The sequence below is a fragment of the Protomyctophum parallelum genome (genome assembly GCF_964188405.1).
Source record: "Protomyctophum parallelum genome assembly, chromosome: 18".
In the NCBI taxonomy this organism is placed as follows: Eukaryota; Metazoa; Chordata; class Actinopteri; order Myctophiformes; family Myctophidae; genus Protomyctophum; species Protomyctophum parallelum.
This window is the reverse complement of record NC_139716.1, coordinates 26,105,188-26,124,893: the sequence shown is the minus strand read 5'-3', so window position 1 is coordinate 26,124,893 and position 19,706 is coordinate 26,105,188. Positions and strand designations below refer to the sequence as shown.

Genomic DNA, 19,706 nt, shown 5'->3' with positions numbered 1-19,706 from the left:
CCCAAATACACACTACATCCACATAGGTTTTTTATTTTCTAGACATCTCTATTGGGGTTTGCCTATTAATCAGGTCCTATTAGATACAGTATATGAGTTTGAAATGGCTTCTTTACATTAAGACACAACCATGTTGGCTACAATATGGGAACAGGCCAAAATCTGTGTCACTGCCACAGGCTGGTCACAGCTGTGTCTGACTGTGTGTGTGTGTGTGTGTGTGTGTGTGTGTGTGTGTGTGTGTGTGTGTGTGTGTGTGTGTGTGTGTGTGTGCGAGCGCGCTTGCGGATAGCTGTGTAATTATTGTCTGCAGGAAAATGTCTGTGATTTGTGTCTTTAGTGTATGTCTATGGTTAAGGGCATAAAGTCTGTGTGGGCACTAATGTGTGTACTGGTAATCAGAGGCTTTGGCATGCGTAATGCGTGGATTTGATGAGTGTGTGTATGTGGGGGGTGTGTGTGTGTGTGTGTGGGCGTTGGTCTTGTGTACAAAGCAAAGTTCAGTTGATAAGGTCCAGGAGTAGTCTATACCACAGGCTATGGCAGAGATGAGGGGTGCATACTTAATTTAGACTAGGTTAGACATGGGTTAAGGTTAGGTTTAGGTGTGGGTCAGATTACTGTGGAACAGTGCCCGTGGGAGAGATTACTTAAAAATAAAATAAAAGTGGACAGCTAGGCCTGGAGGTTGTTGGTTTAAATCCCCAGACCAGTCAGGACTCAGGAATCTGGGCAGGTGAAGATGGTCATGAGTGTGTCAGTGAGTAATGCACAGTATTATGTCAGACACATGTTGAAGTCAGAAATGAAGAGCTTAGTATATCCATCTGGTCAAAACCACGGAGAGCTCCCTAGATTAGGAGATACGAGGGATTCTTTCTGAGCCGTAAACAGGGAAGTGAACGCCAACACGCATGAGCGAAGGGCAAGGGGTATGGTGCAGAAGGAGAGACCAACCCCCCCCCAAAAAATATATATATCAATGAAAATGCTAGGACATGTGTACGTCAAACGGTCTAAATGGGTTAAGGGGAAAGCAGATGCCCCACCTCCCCCCACTTCCATTTCGTCTTTACAGTCACTCAAATGTATCCTACTATAAATCTATTATCTAAGCGTATATAGCAGAAAGAAAAAAAGAGAAAACGTGAACGTTAATGACGAACAGATTACTGTAGATGCCAGGTGTAGTTCCAGACTCTATATAGGATTCGGAGGTTGTGGGATAGTTGTCTGGCTACGCGAGACTGGTGTCCCTATTCTGGGGACGAACATGAATGGATGGGGCCTACAGTAGTATAGACCAGACCCCTGGCGGAATCCGGACAATGAAGAGTATAGGGTTTAATTGTGGTTTTAATCCACAATTGTGCGGAGAGACTGTGGTTTGTAATGGGTCAGCATCAACTTGTGAATGTGTGCACGCAGCATGGGAATGCTGATGTGCAGAGCATCCTTCTAGCTAGCTGATCCAGTCCATCATCCAGACAGTGGCCTTGTGGTTAGAGTGTCCGCCCTGAAACTGGGAGGTCAGGGTTCGATCCTCGGCCGGGTCATACCAAAGACTTTAAAAATGGGACCCAATGCCTCCCTGCTTGGCACTCAGCATCAATGGGTTGGATTGGGGGGGTCAACTCAAATCTACTAATGAAATGAGCGTGGCACGGCTGCGGCTCACCACTCCAAGAGATGGGTCAAATGCGGAGAACAAATTTCACTGCGGTGACAATTCGTACGACTTTGACTCATCGACATCAATTTGTTCAGCTGCTTGACACTACGCATTATTAGTGCATGCGTGTGTGACTTGCTGCTATGCGCTGGGAGTGTTTTGAGGCCACAAACAAATATTGCCACCAAACTCCTATAGGGGCTGGCCCTGCCCTTCATGATAACGCAGTGGATAAAGTGTTTACCTGGACACACCCGGTTTGCTTAACCTTTCGGGTAAAAGTAGTTGTTGTGCTAGCAGTGTAGCTCTGACAGGAATGAAGTGAGGACGAATAAGCTGGACACACGTGTGCTCACCTGGAAGTGAAAGATGCCGGCATATCCCTGGGCGAAGGTCTGTCCATGAGGCACGACCCGATGGAGGAGGGTGTCGTTTAAGGTCAACGAGGCGATGGCCGCCAGCAGCCAGCAGTCCCCTGTGTCACCACGACGCACAAGCAAAGACACACACATGTAAAAATCCAGAGAGTATTAAAAGGATAGAGACTGATCTGGCACGAAGCTCCGCCCCCTCCGCTATTCATGTCAGTGGAAGTTGCTCAGTGGCGTTTTGAAGCAGCCCGAAGGACCGTCTATTTCCGCCTTTTTGGGCGCATTTCCGCATTGGACCACCACATTTTGGTCAAATCCACTATCATTTAAAAGTCTGCACATACAGTATATGGGATTGGTGATTTTCTGTATCTCTGTATCTCTCAGTTCTGCATGATGGGGTGTTTCTTTAATGCAATCAGACAGGACTTTTCTGTTTGGATGTATGGGCTGTCAAGGCCAGAAAGTATTATTGTTTTTGCCACTCAGTAGGGCGGCGTTCCCGCATAACTTCCGGGTATGATGATGATGTCACGTGCATACCGTATCATACCTCAACCAGACATGTTTGTGTTCTAATCTCTAATCTGTTCTAATCTAAAAATAATAATAATAATCCTCACATCCTCACATGTTATGTGGAGTCCCCAATTATTCCTCAACAAAAGCCCACCCCATCCCACACCCCCGCCTGTGTTTCAGCTCCAGTAAACATTCCCCACCGTTTCTAAGTAATTCCTCTGCACCAGCGGGTCAAATTATTATTATTGTGACGTCTATTCTAAATGATTTCAAGTCAATACGATGCATGGGGGGGCACTTACTCCCAGCAGGAGAGAAACTTGTAAAAGCTGGAATCCACAAAGTAAAGAGTCTGTAAAGAGAAGGGTCAAGTACTGTTTCAACAAACAGCCAATATAACTCTGTAGGGAACAGGAGGGGCAGCCATTTAGAGCACTGGACTTCCAAACTAGAAATGTGGCAGTAGCCATAGAACTGAAATGTGGCTATGTTTTCTCTAGAATGTAAAGTAATTACATTCATATTTTAATTTTGTATTAGGGCCAAGCAATTAACCGAAAATGTATCGAAGCCGACATATTATAGTAGAACCAATATAATATTTTTTTGAATGAAAACATATTACAGCGCCTTTAAAGCATTCATGGATAAAAATGTAAGGACAACCTTAGTATAAGCAGTTTTAGCAATCTGACAACACTGATTGATTGATTGTTTGATTGAAGTATTTATTAACAGATTGGAGAATTACAGTACATTTCAAGCACAACTCAATACAAAAACGGTTAACTGTGGACGACACCATAAAGCATGACACTTGTTTACAACAGGGTCCACCCTTTTCAATTCATCAGAACATGTAGAGACGTACAAATATACACTTCTATATGACCAAAAACAGGAAACCATCATAAAAAGAGATAAAAAGAGAAAAAAAACATATACAGACATACTGTATACACTCTGTTCTTGGTTGGAGGAAGCAATTCCAAATTTGTTTTATTATCTTCTTTTGCCATTCCAGGACAGTAAACAGATAAAACAGGAGGAGTCTATGCAGATGTCTGAACACGTGATGTCAGAACAGGCCAGCTCCATATATGGAGATATAGGATGATCAGGGCGAGATCCCGGGCAGAGGCTTTCATGCTGGTTCTGGACAACGGTGTGTCCGACGGACTCGACACCGGGCACTGAGATGTGGGCGTGTGGAACGCGTTTGTCGAATTTGAAGTCGGTGGGGGCGAACGGTTCTCGAGTTACGTGGAATACAGCTGTACCGCACACACGTACGTACACACGTACAAAGACTTGGTGCATTTATAGATAGATATGACTGTAACTGAATATAACATACTCCACGCTAAACGTTTAACTTGTGCAATGTATGCATTCTATGCAAGCAATTTTGACACATACTAATCAAATCCTGCATGTCCATAATTCAGCTTGTCTGTCTAAAATAGCCCCTGATGAACACAAGGTGTCCAGAAAGAACAAAGGGTTCAAACTGGCCCTCACACAGAAGAAGACCATGGCATTAAAAGTGGCAGGACATCTCAGTTGAAATATGCTTTGAGAGCACAACAAAGAGCATTACAAACTAAGCCCTGCCAAGTTTTTTCTTTCTTGGCTCAAGATGTTTGGGGGTATCGTTATGTAACACAGCCCCACCCTCTTCTCCTGAGAGGAAGAGAGAAGTGTTTCACTCTGAGATTACTTCCTTTGCCAACAGTGTGTGCATGTGTGTGTGTGTGTCTGTGTGTGTGTAGGTGACGGGTGTGTGAATGTGTAGTTTTGCGCGTACACGTGCATTTGCTGTGCGTGCCGTGTGTGCGTGCTCTGCCATTGTGCCGCTCGCGTTTCCAAGTTGTGTTGTTTACAGATGTGAGGCAGTGCAAATGGGGGACATGAATTATACATGTGGTTAGGGGGAAAGCATGTAAAGCAGGAGAGAAAGGTGCTATCAATCATTACTGCCGAGGGCAGTCTCACTCTCTCTCACTTAACTCTACAATCACCTTCCCTCTCAGTCCGTCTCCATATAGCTTGCTTCATCGTGTGTCTCATCATGGTTCAGCACCCTGTTTGACTCAGGTCTCAGCCACAGCTTGGAGGTGCAGTTTGCTGCACACGCTCACTGAGCGGCTCTTTCTCATATTGTGCTCACAGTTCACACTAGCAAAGTTAAGCTACAAATCATTTTCAATGGAAGCCAGAGAAATGACGACACCTGACATTTGTCGCTGTGTGACGCTGCAAAACAAAGTTTAGCTGACGTCAACCTTTTGCCAGCCCTCCAATGGCACAACGACACATCAATCAATCAAACAAATTATGTCCGTCAGCCAGCGCCCTGTTCTTTTGTATATTATACACGTATAATATATATTTTTAATTGTTATTCGCAGCATTACAGGTTTCCAGCCTTGCTCATGGGCTCACTGTGTTTCTCTGTGGCGCTTGCCACGTTTTTCCCCAGTGAGGGGTGGGAGGGGCTGGGAGAGAGCGGGCGGGCACAGTCAGCGCACACAGGAGTCAAGGCAGATGGCTGTTTACTAGTTGAAGCACAACGGACGTGCGCTTAACAAAAATAAAAACTTGGCAAAAACAGAAGCGCAACTCGAGGATTCAGAAAACATTCAATGTCCAATTTGCTAATTCACAACTACTACTAGACCTAATACTACTACTACTTTGGTGTTGAAACTTTGGTGTTGGAAACATTCTTTAACTATTAAATACTTCTGGGAGGAAAGACGGGCAAGCCTCTGAGGCGCTCCTATTTCTCTCTCCACAACCCTCTTCTCCTCTCCTTCTCTTCACATCATCTCTTGGCTGTTCCTCTACTAGCTGAGTCATTGGATACTAGTAACATTTGGTATGGTTCCCAGTACAGGACTCACCCAGAGCTCCCTGGCAGATGTCTGTACGAGTCGCTCCATCCACAATGAACTGGGGTTGTCTGCAGATCTCCTGTGGAGCACAAAACACACACACACACACACACACACACACACACACACACACACACACACACACACACACACACACACACACACACACACACACACACACACACACAGTTATAGCATGCTTTATAGCTGATGTCTGATGTTTCCTGTCTGTGACAGCATCCAACATGGACCTCTAAAAATGTGGTCTAGTGGTGACAAATGATTCACATTTCATTGGACCTCAGCTTTGTATGCAGCCCGGCTCCATAAACGTTTTTATTTAACGTGAAAACAGAACTTAATGGGTTCGTTTTTACACAGTGTCAATATAGTTAAATGAACACTCTAGATCTGACTGAGAACCCTGTGTTGACATAATGAATGTTAACCACAGGAACTTGACCATGATGCAACACACAAAGAACTATCAATTCTACAATAGTTCTTTGGTTTGCTGGGTTACAACACAAAAGGCTGATTCAAAACAGAAGCTGAAATCCCAATGGCCAACGGCTGCAATGAACACCAGAGCATCTGCAAAATACATTCATGTCTCTTGAATTGCATCGGCTGACCGTCATGAATGCATTGTAAAGAAAGACTATCATGAGTATGTTGTTTTATTTGTGTATTATCACAGTTATTTACAGCGTCATTTCGGTATGACTGTTAACTCTGTTGTTAACCCATTGTCATTTCAGATTTTAGCTGTATACGTATATTGTCTCTATACGTCTAGTTTTTTTTTAAACTAGGGATGCGCGATTAATCAGTAACATAATCGGAATAGGCCAGATCAGTCCTAAAAATGCCTAAAAAGATTATTTAATCGGTTTTCACAAAAAACAAAAAACCGTGAAAAGCCTATACAATTTATTGATTTATTGAATACTTTATTAACAGGCTTTGGGCCATGCCCCCCTAGGGCCTAGGCTTGTTTCCATTGTGGTCCTCTGTATAATATCGTAATCGGTCAGAATCGGCAGATATGACCCTGCAAATAATCGGAGATCGGATATCGGTCATAATTTCATAATCGTGCACCCCTAAAAAAAACAGCTAAAGTAGCACATCTACAAGCTCAAACCGCGGTGCTTCACGCCACGTTCCGAGCTTGTGGATCTGCTACTGTTGATGCTTTCGTGTGACGATATGATCAAGTAAAGAAATGACTCACGGGAAATAGCACAAAGGTTTAAATATGGAGATAAGAGGTTTCTGCCCGACAGCAGCTGTTAGGATTTCGATTTTTATTATGTTATTTATTCCTTATCGGCCTCAGGTCTTTTAATGATTAAATCTATGGTACGGTTGCTTTGTAAAGTACCGGTATTCAACCACCAGTGTATTGTATAGGATTTTCAGTTTTCAGGTGGACAGAATTCTTTTTGTCTTTTGGGGTATGTTGAAGGTGATATTTAAGAAATGAAAGGCGGGACACCCCTGACTCTTTTTCAGGTAGTTTCCCCTATGTGTGAGAATGGATCCTGCAAAATATGAGGGTTTTCTGACCATTTGTACCTTAATATGTACAATTACATAATTTTTCCAGAAGAGACCAAATGTGATCGAGTTGAGGGTGGTCAGTATGAACTCGTAATGGCCCAAGGTATAAGATAACAAGAATCCATAGTGATTTATTTTTCTTAGCAAAAAACATTCTGTGGGGTGTACCTGGCTCCCGGCCTACCTGGGTTGGGTTAGGTTAGGTACTGTAGGTTTATGGCATTTCTGACCAAAGTCTGCGCAAACACACAGTCACACACACCTTCATAAAAGCTGAAACCAAAACCAAAACTATTAATCATAATTAACCATCAACTATCACCCTGACTGGATGATTTTGATGTGCACTTATAACGCCTTCCACCAGGGTTGAACTGGTTCAGTTATTTTTTTACCGCCGAATATTGAACCGGTTCAGAGTGTTTCTACTGAAAATTGGTTCAGAACCCTAAAAGTTGGTTCAAAACAAAAAATGGAAAAATAGAACGGAACCAGTGTAATTTTAGATTTGAGCTACATCTTCTCTTCTTGAGGTCCCTAGCACGAAACATTTTCAGATGGGTGGGTCCGCACAGCCAAATATATTATGATGTTGGGGGTCCTTGCTTGGCACCGTTTGAGAACCACCAGATGGCATTCGTAGAATGAATGGGCCTAACAGTAAAGTAACCAGTGTTAGTGCTATCTAATGAGACTTTTCTGGAGAGACAGTGTTGAACGCTGCTCTGCTGCCTTGGATCTCGTTTCCAAGCACTCTCTTTTATAAAACATCTTTCAGTCAGTGAGCCGCGGCGCAGAGTGTGAGATACATGATGCTATAAAAAGAATGGTTCCACACCTCAGTCTGTCTCGCACACATAAACAGTCGCAGATGCGTAAACTATGACATGCGTGCACAAACAGACTCAAAATTCATGCATGTTCTTAAAAGAGCACACACACGCACATTTTTGGGAAGGCAGAAATGTGCACAGTCTCTATGGTGGTAAATATTACAGCTGCTATGTTGGGGGGGGGGGGGGCAGAAATGCATTATGGGAAATGGGGAGATTCTAAGAGTGCAGACTGGGAGTCGTGTGCCTCGCAAACATGCATAGCTCAGCTCTCACTCCGTTACTCTCACGTTCTCTCTCTCTTTCTTTGTCGGTCACTGACATACACACACACACACACACACTCTTGCATTTTTCTCTCTCTCTCGTGGCTCGCCACAGAGTGTAACAGTAGGAGCCAACAGCCTGCTGTCACGCTAATGATCATGACGAGAAGGACCTTTCAAGATCCTGACATGCCTTTTTCTGCTCTATTACCGCAGAGGGAGCAGTGAGCCAGAAGCCACGCTCCTCCACAATAAAACACAGTGAGCCAGAAGCCACGCTCCTCCACAATAAAACTTAAATAGAAACCACCAACAAAGAAAACGGAACTGATAACGGCACCATGCTTCTTCAGATACGAGCTTTTATGCTCTTTTTATCTGGTTATGCTTGTTTTTTATATCATGAATTTGTTTACTTTTAGGTTTATTGATTTAGATATTGGTCTAAATGGTAGCCCATTCCCTGATGAAGGCTTAACGGCCGAAACGTTGGTTTCTTGTCTTAATCTGCTGTGTCCTAAATAAAATATTGACACTTTGGCTATCAGCGTGTGCGGCCACTTTTCCTTCTCTAGATAGACATAGATTTTATTTATTTTTTCTGATGCTGCTTGCAGAGGGAAACAAAATGACAAATAAAGAAATATGGAATCTTTCAGGACAGCTGTGTTCGAATATGAGAATGGTTCAAGTCTCACATTATCACGCCACGGTGTGGTATAACGCAGTGAGGGCAGAGAGAAGGCGGGAGAGGAGGAGAGGAAGATGCTCTAGGGAGCATTGTGTGCTAGAGGGCATCTTGACTTTCGCATGAAATCCTATAGTCTTCCGCTGTGAAGAGCACAAGAGCATAAATCTGACACTAACACCTCCCAGACAGTGCGCTCTGTAGACGCTGGAGAACTGCTCCAGCCTGCGGAATATGACACACATTTTAGGTTTTAAGCGGAGTAGGTCTGTGTGTGTAGCATTCCTCTCGGACACCTGTAAATGGGCTGGACGGGACTAGTAAAAACAGACCTTTAAGCCATGGCCATTTATATTAGGACCAAAATCGCTGAAGCCTCGATTTTGACAGCCAAACCATCATAAAAACAAAAACCTAAGATCCCTCTACTGTACTGTACATCTTGACCAATTTCAGCCCCACTAGTGGGGCTAAAAATGGATGCAGGGGTGCAATATGTCGGTCAGATATTGTACTTCGATACAAGATCTTCTAAAACTGCTGGCTAGATTGCCAAGGGATTTGCTGTATGACATTGGCTGCATGCATAACAATGTGTGAAGCTTGCAGACGCCATTACGTCCCCAGACAATGGCCCCTATTGATGTTGGTGACCCAATGTCACTTCTGGCTGGGTGTAATGAGCAACACGGCCTCTGGGGGCTGCTAGTGGAGCTTTTAACCTCTTGTAAGGGCTTTTCCCAGGGCAATCTGGAATGGTTCTAAGAACGGGTATTAAATGTTTCGATTGCATTTCCATTTGCGCTTGGTTTCGCATAAAGCGATTTAACCCATTCTGAACGGGAACCCATTTAGGTGTTAGCATCAAGTTATGCTTTAGCTATTGAAAAATAGCAGACCTACAAGCTCGTAGCGCGCCACTCGGTGGCGCGCTATGAGCTTGTAGATCTGCTATTTTTTGAAAAATCGAAGAACGACTGACATTTTTTAGAATCTGATCTCGGGTCAGAATGGGTTAATCAGACCAGTGTGTGTCCAGTGGAAACCTCGTATGAATCTGATCTCAGGTCAGAATGGGTTAACCCTTGGCCAGCCGGTATACGGTTGCAGAACTGTGCTCGGCACAACCAAACCCACAGCTGTAGATAACCAACTACTGATTTTAGACCCAGCAGTGGTCAAGGCATGTTTTAAAATTTGATCTGTAATGGCTGAATTGAGCTCATATAATTTACCCCATTTGCTGGGGTTACACATTATGCCATTATCCACAACTTGAGACAGCAAGAAATGTGTTTACCGTTTAGCAGCATGCTAAAATGTTGAACTGGACCTAATTCTGATATCTTTTGACCGCTGTCATGGTAACAACTGGAGCGGAGGGCACAAGACCAGCGAGGATGGGTGGCCTATGTTCAATCAATGGCCTATGTTCCTCAGGGAATGTAAAGGCCTAAGCTAAGCAAGACAGTGGGTATGTGGGCTGGGACATCTCTCTCTCTCTCTCTGTGTCTCTGTCTCGCTCTCAGGCTCGTATTGTACAGTACATTGCCAGGCACACACAGGTCTCTTTCCTGGGGATACCTTTCTTTGTCAACCAGAAAACCGTGGTTGTTTGTTAAGAATGACGGCACGGATGGCTGCCTTTCAGCAATTCAATTTGAGGACCACAATGGTAACAAGCCCTCTGGGCCTTTTTTTTGGTGGCATCCTTTTATAACAGAACAAAACGGCAACCATTACGGTAGCACACTCAAAACACTGTGCAGAGTTTATGCCTGAAGAAGGTCACAAAGTAGTGTGACCTTGGCATTAAGACCTGAGGCCGATTCTAGAATATCAGTGGTTTAACCACTATGGTTTAAAATCATTGGTTCTCAAATGAACCAATGATTTGGTTCATTTGGTTTAATTCACTCCATTTCTATGACTTTTTTTGTGCAAATTGACCAAACAAAAAGCACAACTCTGAAGTTCTGAACTCACCGTGGGCCTCATCCAGCGGACCCCCTGGGTCTTGGAGGAGCGCGGGCCCAGCTCATTGAAGCCCAGAGACGTGGACGAGGTGGGGAACAGGGGGTCCTCGAAGAGGGCGCGGCTCTGGAGGCTCCGGGCCCTCAGGGACTCGTAGTCCTGGCCCAGGAACTTGACGGCGTTGTGGTTCTGGCCCAGTCCCTGGTCGCGGTCCCACTGGCTCCTCAGCTTGGCGGCCATTCCCGTGGCGTAGATTGGCTCCACCATCTTTTGGTTGGATGATGTTGATGGTGTTACTACTGTAACAGAAGGTCACTGTCGCTCCACTGGGAGCCAATCAAAGTGGGGAGATAGATCCTGCAACCCCTGGACGGGAAGACGCCAGCGATTGTAATATCCAGCAATGGTAGCCTTTCCCTTTTGTGTTGTTTGTGTGGGTTAATCGATGTGTGCGGGAGATGAGCGAGGGGGTGTGAGTGTGTTAAGGTAAAGTACTGGTGGGAGGTGTAGATGACAATGGCTTCCCCGTGAGGCCCAATCAATCATAAATCAGAACGGGACATCCGAAGGGCAATTAGAAGTGGTCAAATACTGATGGGGGTCTGTCTTAGCTGATGTAGCCGAGTGCAGTGGAAGCAGTCACAATGATAGGAAGGGGACAGAAAGATGATATGGTACAAAGTACAGACAGAGAGAGAGATGTCTTCTTCACAGCAGAGGCAGATCCTCCGGCCACAGTAGCGATAAGCATCAATCGCGGTTTAGTGTTGGTTTCTTGTCCTTAATGATGCTTCTTGGTCTGGCGCTTTTCGTTCACACCCTGTACAAAAAGAAGACAACAAACGAGAAAAAGCGTTGAGTTATACAGAATAACTTGGGTGATAAAAACATCTTCACTGGCCATTCTTCAGAGAGAAACAGAACAGATGTTGGTGCAAAAACATAAGTGTGCACTGCAGCGCTTATACTGTATACTAGCCAAGCATGTTCGACAGACACCAGTGAGAACATGAAAGCTAACAACATGCAGGTCAATTACTCATAAGAGTCTGATATGCCTGAACGTATTAGCCATATTTTACTAGTTTGAAAAACATTTCTAGCCGATCTACTAACTAGCCGATCTACATCGACACGTTGTGAACTTGTAGATCGACTATTTGAACTATTAAAAAATTTAGCAAAACCAGAGCCTTAGATATAGACAGAGTTACGCAAACTGCGTTCACTTCATGGGGCCAGTCCAATGGCAGCTCTCCTATATAGACTACGCATTGAGCGTGCAGGGGACAACCAACTGGGCCAAGTCCTGGACCGAAGTAGGCAGAAATGCATTGGACTCAGGCAACAGCCCAGCTTTAATGATCTTAAATCCCTTTATTTTAGATTGTTTTGTAGTAATAGTATTAGTACAACATAAACATTAAAGAGACTTTAGTTGTTACTGCACAATGCTTTAAAACAGTTGTCATGTTGCACACATACTTAAAATAGCTCTTGTTTGCGCCGCCCTCGTTGAAAACAATGTATTTCCAACTCCAGCTTGTCTCAGTTCAGGCTGCATGAACAGCGCTCGAGCGCTCGGTTTCTGCCCCCTCTATATCGTAAATCTTCTATTAGATGGCTCTGAGTAAAACATGGCAAAAACGTTTAGGGATAAGAGGCGCTGTCAGGTTGTTGTACTGCACAGTGCACACAGCTCTGAACCTTCATGGTGCGACGCATGCAGACCAAACAGACTGCATTCCATTGTCTCCACTGTCCACCCATAGAGTACACACACATTAGTGGTAGCAAAAGGTAAAGTGAATGATCCCCTCCCTTTGCTCCGCTATTTGTTTCCAGTCATCCATGGACGTGTGCCAGCGACGCATAGCACAGAGATTACTCACGGTACACAGACCCTTGTTACATTGTTACTACAGAGCCAGAGTAGAGGACTGCCACTGTAAACTCCGGGCTGTTTAGAGCCATGCATGGGTTCATTTGGTTCCGTTGTTGTTACATTAACACTGAGGATTTTACTGTGTGTAATATATAAACCAGCGAAAGATACTGTTCACAGGGATGGCTATGAGAACAGGAGGAAGTGTTGATAGCACAGTTGGCACGAGTGTGAGTGTAGTGTGTGGTGTGTGTATTTCTGTTTTTGCATATTATTTGTATACTGTGGGCTATAATTGCAAGTAATTTGCATTTTTTTACTATTTAAAAAACCTTTTAAAATAGTTCAAATAGCCAATCTACAAGCTCACAATGTCTCGATGATGTAGATCAGCTAGTTGAACTGTTTTAAAATGTTTTTCAAAATAGTAAAAAAAATGGCAAATATGTTTAGGGATAAGGGATAAGGGTGGCGCAAGATGGAGCCCTGTATGTGCAAAGTTTGGCTGGCTTTGAAGAGCCACTTCACACCACCACGGTGCATAGCTGTGAAGTCCATTAAACAAACAAAAATAACACCCCAGTTCATTTTAGCTGCCCCGCCCCCTTCCTATACAAACCTATTGTAACTTCAAACTTCATTTTAACCATGACAGATTCATCGAAACTGATGAAAACAGTAAATGAAAAAAGTTAAAACACAGGCACCTTGTAGGTTTGTATAGGAAGGGGGCGGGCGGGGCTGTGTGTGTGTGTGTGTGTGTGTCTTGATGCACAGAAACACAAAGTTAAGAAAAAAGGTCTTAGTAGTTTTGCGCTCTTGTCTCTCTCTGTCATCTTGTTTTATGGCTCAGTTTCTCTCTCTCTCTCTCTCGTTCTCTAATATTCACAAAGAAGAAAGACACAAACAAGCAGGTTTATTTTTAACCTCGCCTTCCATTTCCCTTTCTATTATTGTGTCATCATCTCTTCTGACGTTTACCTTCTCAAGTCTCTTGCTGTCTTCCCCCGCTCAACTTCAATTATAACCAACCCAACCTCACTGTCCCAAACTGAACTTCCTTTTGTCAATCAAAAACAAGGGGCCATTTCTCATTGGTCCAGATAAAGAGCCCGGTTCCCCACACACCGACCACACTCTTAATGAGCCCGGCCCACTGGCTGAAAAATGCTCCTAGACCTAGACAGATCGCAGTGTACAATACTAGAAAAAGTGCCCTTCTGGGCACAGGTCTCCACCAGGATAGGAATGTAGGACATCTGTTTGAAACTGAGCACTCCTGTGAACTTTGGAAGCCAATCTTAACCAATCAGGATGGAGTCTGAGAAATCTGAAAGACCGGTTTCGTTGAATGGCTGTAGAGAGACTGTGTACCAATTTGCGTGATGTTTGTACAAAATCTGTAGGTGTAGGCCTACTGTGCAAAAACTTGTTTTGCACAAAGCGGCCTCCTGGTGGCGCTATAACAGGCCGTTCTGGAAAGTTTGGGGCAGAGGTTCATCGTTGGCATCCAGGGAGTGTGTGTGCAAAATTTGGCATCGACCGGGTTAACGGTGGCCGAGATTAGCTGCTCACGGACACACACACACACACACGGACGGACGGAGTGCAAAACATACTCTCCCCCCATGCCTTCGGCCTGGTGGAGACAATAACTCTAAATCCCAGTCCACAACAATGATTTGCAGTGTAACCAGACAGTTGCAACTTGCATTTGCAGCAGAATCCCAAAACGGCGCTGACCTGCAACAGGGCAATTCAGACCACTGCCATTTCTCTCTGCAACATATTGCAATGGTTTTATTGCATTTATGTTTATGTTTATTAAAGGATCCCCTGGGGTCCTGAACAAAGACACAAATCATTGCTGTGTGCTGCCTGCCTGTGTGGACTGTGTTGTGTTGTGCTGTGCTGTTGTGTTGGCTTCAATCATTTAAAAATGTACTCTATTTGAGTTGAGTTGAGTGTAGACAGTATGCAGTTTTATGGCATGTATGCTGCTGGTGCTACCATTAACTATGTTACTGTATTACTGCTACTGTCACCACCACCACCACCACTACTATACTATTACTACTACTAGCTTACAACACAAATTGCCATTAAAATGTTAGCAGAACAGACCTGTAGCACAGTTTGGGGGCAGTATTAGTTACACCCAACCCCACTATGTCAACCCAACTGAACCCATAGAATGCATAGATAACTCTCTAGCCTATTAATTTATCTGAAAATAGACAGAATAGTCTGGACACGTTCCCATGGATAACTAGAAAAAGTGCCCTTCTGGGCACAGGTCTCCACCAGGATAGGAATGTAGGACATTGCAGCTTGCCTTCATCTGGTGGTTGGATAAAAGGGCAACAAAAGTAAATTAGAGGTAAAAACACTTTTCGGCCAGTTATAGCGCCACCTTGAGGCTGAGTTGAAATTGTTCATGTGGCATTTCGTCCTCGGCCTAGTGGGAATGTGGGTGCACAATTTCACGGAAATCACGCGATGTGTTCATGATTTGCAGATTTGCAGCATTTTGTTTGAAACTGAGCACTCCTGTGAACTTTGGAAGCCAATCTTAACCAATCAGGATGGAGTCTTAGAAATCTGAAAGACCCGTTTCGTTGAATGGCTCTAGAGAGACTGTGTACCAATTTGCGTGATGTTTGGACAAAATCTGTAGGTGTACTGTGCAAAAACTTGTTTTGCACAAAGCGGCCTCCTGGTGGCGCTATAACAGGCCGTTCTGGAAAGTTTGGGGCAGAGGTTCATCGTTGGCATCCAGGGAGTGTGTGTGCAAAATTTGGCATCGACCGGGTTAACGGTGGCCGAGATTAGCTGCTCACGGACACACACACACACACACACGGACGGACGGACGGACACACGGACGGACGGACGGAGTGCAAAACATACTCTCCCCCCATGCCTTCGGCCTGGTGGAGACAATAACCAAAGGGTGACGTAGGCCTATAGGCCTTTGTCAAAATATTTGAATGCATCTACATACCTTGCTATACCATCTATTTTGTGTATTTAGTACTTTATAGCTTATTGAGTAAATAATTGTATACAATGTATGTATATACATTCTGTGTAAGTCACCAAAGTCACAGAGAATTCCTCGCATGCACAAACATACCTCAAATGCATGGGTGCCGTGTCATTAGTCAGAAGGTTCATTGTTCCGAAAGTGCATGTTCGGACTAACGGGACTTCGGATCTATGGGCAGTTCCCAATGCATGTACTGTATAATGTATATACTCCAACAACACCACCACACATCTACAGTGTCAGGGTGAACCCCTAACCTGACTTCCCTGTGATTTTAGACTCATCCAAGCATGTTGGAGCAGACTGAAGACTCAGCTGTTAGTGTGGCGCGTTGGGGCCAGCGCGAGCACAATCTGACTATATTAATATTTCATAATCCTCACATGTGAAATATGCTTCCGTATCTCCCCCAGCTTGCTTACTGCAGGTAGTGAGAATAATGAGAAGTGACAGGCTGTTGACTACACGCCCAGACACAATCCTCCCGGCATGCCTCTGCTTGACGATGTTTAGATAAACACTGTGAAGATACTCTAAAGATAAAATGTGGTGTAGGAATTAGAAACAGTCTTTTTTTATGTCCAGATGAACACTTGCTGATATAGACCTTTGAGGTTCCAGAAGACCTTTGTCCAACTGGCCCATGGCTTGGTGGGGAGAGCCACAATTCAGGTTCTCCTAAACCCTGCAACGACTTTCGGCTCGGTTCTACAAACTGTCGACAAGATGTGATGCCGATGTGCCCTCCACAAGTGTGACCTTTGCACTCCCAGAACGGCCCTACCCACCCCACCCGTAAACATGTGGTGTTGACATGATGATGATGGGTCCTGTCACAGACCATGAAACCGCTATGTAGCTATGGACAATTTCACCAAGTGGCCAGAGCCTGAGCCCTGAGGCATAGGCAGACCCAGACCAGCGTACTGTTACCACGGTAGAGAAACTGGTTGCAAGTTGTTCAGCTGGTTTGGTGTGCCTGAGGAGCCAGGGGTGCAACTTTGAGGCCCAGGTGTTCCTGGTGTTCTTGATGGTGGTTGTAAGTGAGGACTACCCGTCTGCACCCAAAGAGCAACTGGCTGGTAGAGTGAATTAATCTCACCTTGGCTGAGCTCACCATGCTCTCCACTTGCCCCTGGTCCTGTGGCCATGACTCATACCAAACTGCAGTACAGGAGTCTACATGCACGTACATGTACGTAACTGTCTCTAGGGACAACTTGCTCGGGGGGATGTTCAAACTAAAGGATGCTTAGCGGTATATGCCTCAGCAGTCAGCACCTCCAATAGTTTGTGTTGGGTGTGTGGGTCTCTGCGTATAGTTAGATCCCTCATGTACGTAGGGGCTGTGTAGCATCCCTCGTTTTATTGTCATTAATTGTGCTATTTAGTTAATTATTATGGAGAAGGGGAGGGGGGCTTACGGTGTTATTTTGTTTTATGTAATAAACACATTATGTCATGTGTTTAATGATGATATTACAGTAGTTAATTGCTGGGAGCAAGCCAGCAAGGGGTGAGTGAGTTTTGTTGAAGCTGTATAGTTTTGTGTGCGAATATTGAATAGCCTAAAAACCTGTTTCCTGTATAATGTCACAGCACTTACTTTGAATCTTAAACACTTCAGTCATTAAACATTAAATATATCTGGTCCTGTCTATAATGTTGCATAAGGATTGCAAATATGAACACCATTAATTAAAAACGGCCAACAGTGTGATTATATTCCATCTCATTACTGAACCGAGAACAGTCAGGAAGCAGAGAGAAGGCACAGTCCCTGGTGTCATCACTCATCTTTGATCTTTTTTCAACAACAACAAAACACCCAAAACCGATATTTCGCGGGCAGAAACGGGAAACGGCTGGTATTTTGCTCCAAGGGTGAAATCTATCTGGTTCTAATTTGAATGTACAGTGACTAAGGACTAATAGCCATGCATGATGGGTGCAGGAGGAGGAGACGGGGCATACCCCTTTTAATACTCCATGGGGGGTAACAAGAAGACTCACCCCGGTGCGTGCCCGCTTTTCCTCCCGGAATTTTCCCCAGTGAGGGGGATAACTTTGTAATATGATATTGGCTGTTTGTATTCTTTTTGGAAAAATATAAAAGGTTACTCCTGTGGAAAGGCTATATTATATTACTTATATTGACCCTATAAGCAATTTAGTATTATTTAGTATATGTAAGGTTTTGCCCCCTCAAATGGTACCTCGTCAGATAATCCCCACATATCCTACAACAAGTTACAATTTCTGTGAACAGACTTCACTGCAGTAGCTTTTCATAAATTATATTTGTACTTAGGCTGTCTGCTGTCATGAAAGTTTATAGTTAGAGAAATTCAAAATCCAGCCGTCTGTTGTCCAGCCTCTCCCACCCCTCACTGGGGAAAATTCTGGGAGGAAAACAGAAACGGGGTGAGTCTTCTTGTATTCCTATGGGGCATACCAGAGGGAAGGGAAGAAGGGAGGTCTTCTTCCTGTATTTTAAATATATGTGCAGAGCGAATTATAAATAAGGCTTATATAATAGTTAAAGCATTCAAAAGAGCACTATAGGGTGGAGTTTAAAAGACTTGAAGAATACTAATAACTGTCGTCACATATTTAAAGTAGCAGCCTCTGCTCTAGGGCAGAAATGCAATGGGTGAATGAATACACAGTATCGCACGCACTGCACATTAATCACGCTGAACATCTATGTCAAGAAAGCGCTGCTTTCTAGAGATATAGGTTACGGGGGATGACATGCATGACGGACGGGTGCAATCGGACAGAAACAAACGGGGCATGATAATTTGAGGTGAAATGAAATGCATAGGTTAATAACAACGTGCGTCGATCCATCTGTCTGGTGGTCCAGTTTCCTCTGCAAGTTTGATCAGCGAGAACAGCTGGTCGTCACTCTCCACTTTATTTCACCACGGAATGGATAGTTATTGTTTCCGCACACAGCCTGGTACTGCAGTGTGTAAACACTTCAATCGAGATCCAAAACGACCAAAAGGAAACCATTTACTTGTAGGCTACAAGCATGTTCTTCTATAAGCTATGAAACAATACTACCCCCGTAACGCCTACTGTACATACTGTAGAGTAGCGAGCGTTACAGTAAACTATAAAGTAGACTATAACAAAACATATGCTATAAAAATAAATAAACTAAATTTTCCATTGATTAATCCAATCCAATTCCACTGCATGTTTACAAAAAGAAAGTTACCAACAACAGTGTCAAATAACATGATCGAGCCTACCTTGATATGTTGTTTGCTGCCTTTATAAAGTTGTTGTAATTATTGTACATTCAGTTTGCTGCAGGACTTTTCCGGTGCCCTGGATCCATGCTGTTAGTAGTTTTTTTCTTTCTTTTTTCTTTTTTTACAATCCACTCCCTTCCCTGTTCTGTTTCTGTTCACATACTCTTTCACACAGTCAGACAGCAAACATATCATTTTAGAAACGCCCTGCTGCTCTGCTCTGCTGGGCTGCGCCACTATTTGCCTATACGTTTATGCTCCGCCGTGCGACGGTGCCGCGCTACCGAAAATAGCCGATCTGCAATCTCACAAGCCTCCTTTTAATACTCTATGGTTGTGAGCTTGCAGATCGGCTATTTTCGGTAGCGCAAATGATGTGCTTCTGTCCAATCAGAACCGCGCTCTTCCCTCTTCTCCCTTCTTCTCTCTAGTAAAAGGAAATCCAGTACTTTCTGTGCTACTTCATTTATTACTATATATATTTTTTTTTACATAATTAAATAGGTTTGTTTCTCTTTAACCATAATAGTATGTTATTGTTTATTGGTGTATTGTTCAACTGCTGGGGGATCAAACTAACGGGCATTATCGAGCAATCTTTGAGTAAACAGCGGCACAATGTGGCCGAATGTTGGAATGTTTCTACTACGATTTAATACAGAAATAACTTTACAGTTTTAACTATGAATGCAATTTGAGTTTACAAAACGAACTACA

General features: G+C 43.9%; 1 protein-coding gene across 1 annotated transcript in view; it reads right to left on the bottom strand.

Annotated features, from left to right (window-relative positions):
• The window catches only part of capn1 (calpain 1), a 40,196-nt gene extending 20,965 nt beyond the window's left edge, over positions 1–19,231 (bottom strand). The window contains exons 1-4 of the mRNA XM_083788981.1: positions 18,987–19,231; positions 10,802–11,609; positions 5,472–5,541; positions 2,029–2,147 (exon numbers count right to left, since the gene is read on the bottom strand). Coding sequence (XP_083645107.1) covers positions 2,029–2,147; positions 5,472–5,541; positions 10,802–11,056 — 444 coding nt within the window. The 5' untranslated portion in view covers positions 11,057–11,609; positions 18,987–19,231. The remainder of the gene's footprint in view (positions 1–2,028; positions 2,148–5,471; positions 5,542–10,801; positions 11,610–18,986) is intronic.
• Positions 19,232–19,706: the final 475 nt, after the last annotated feature.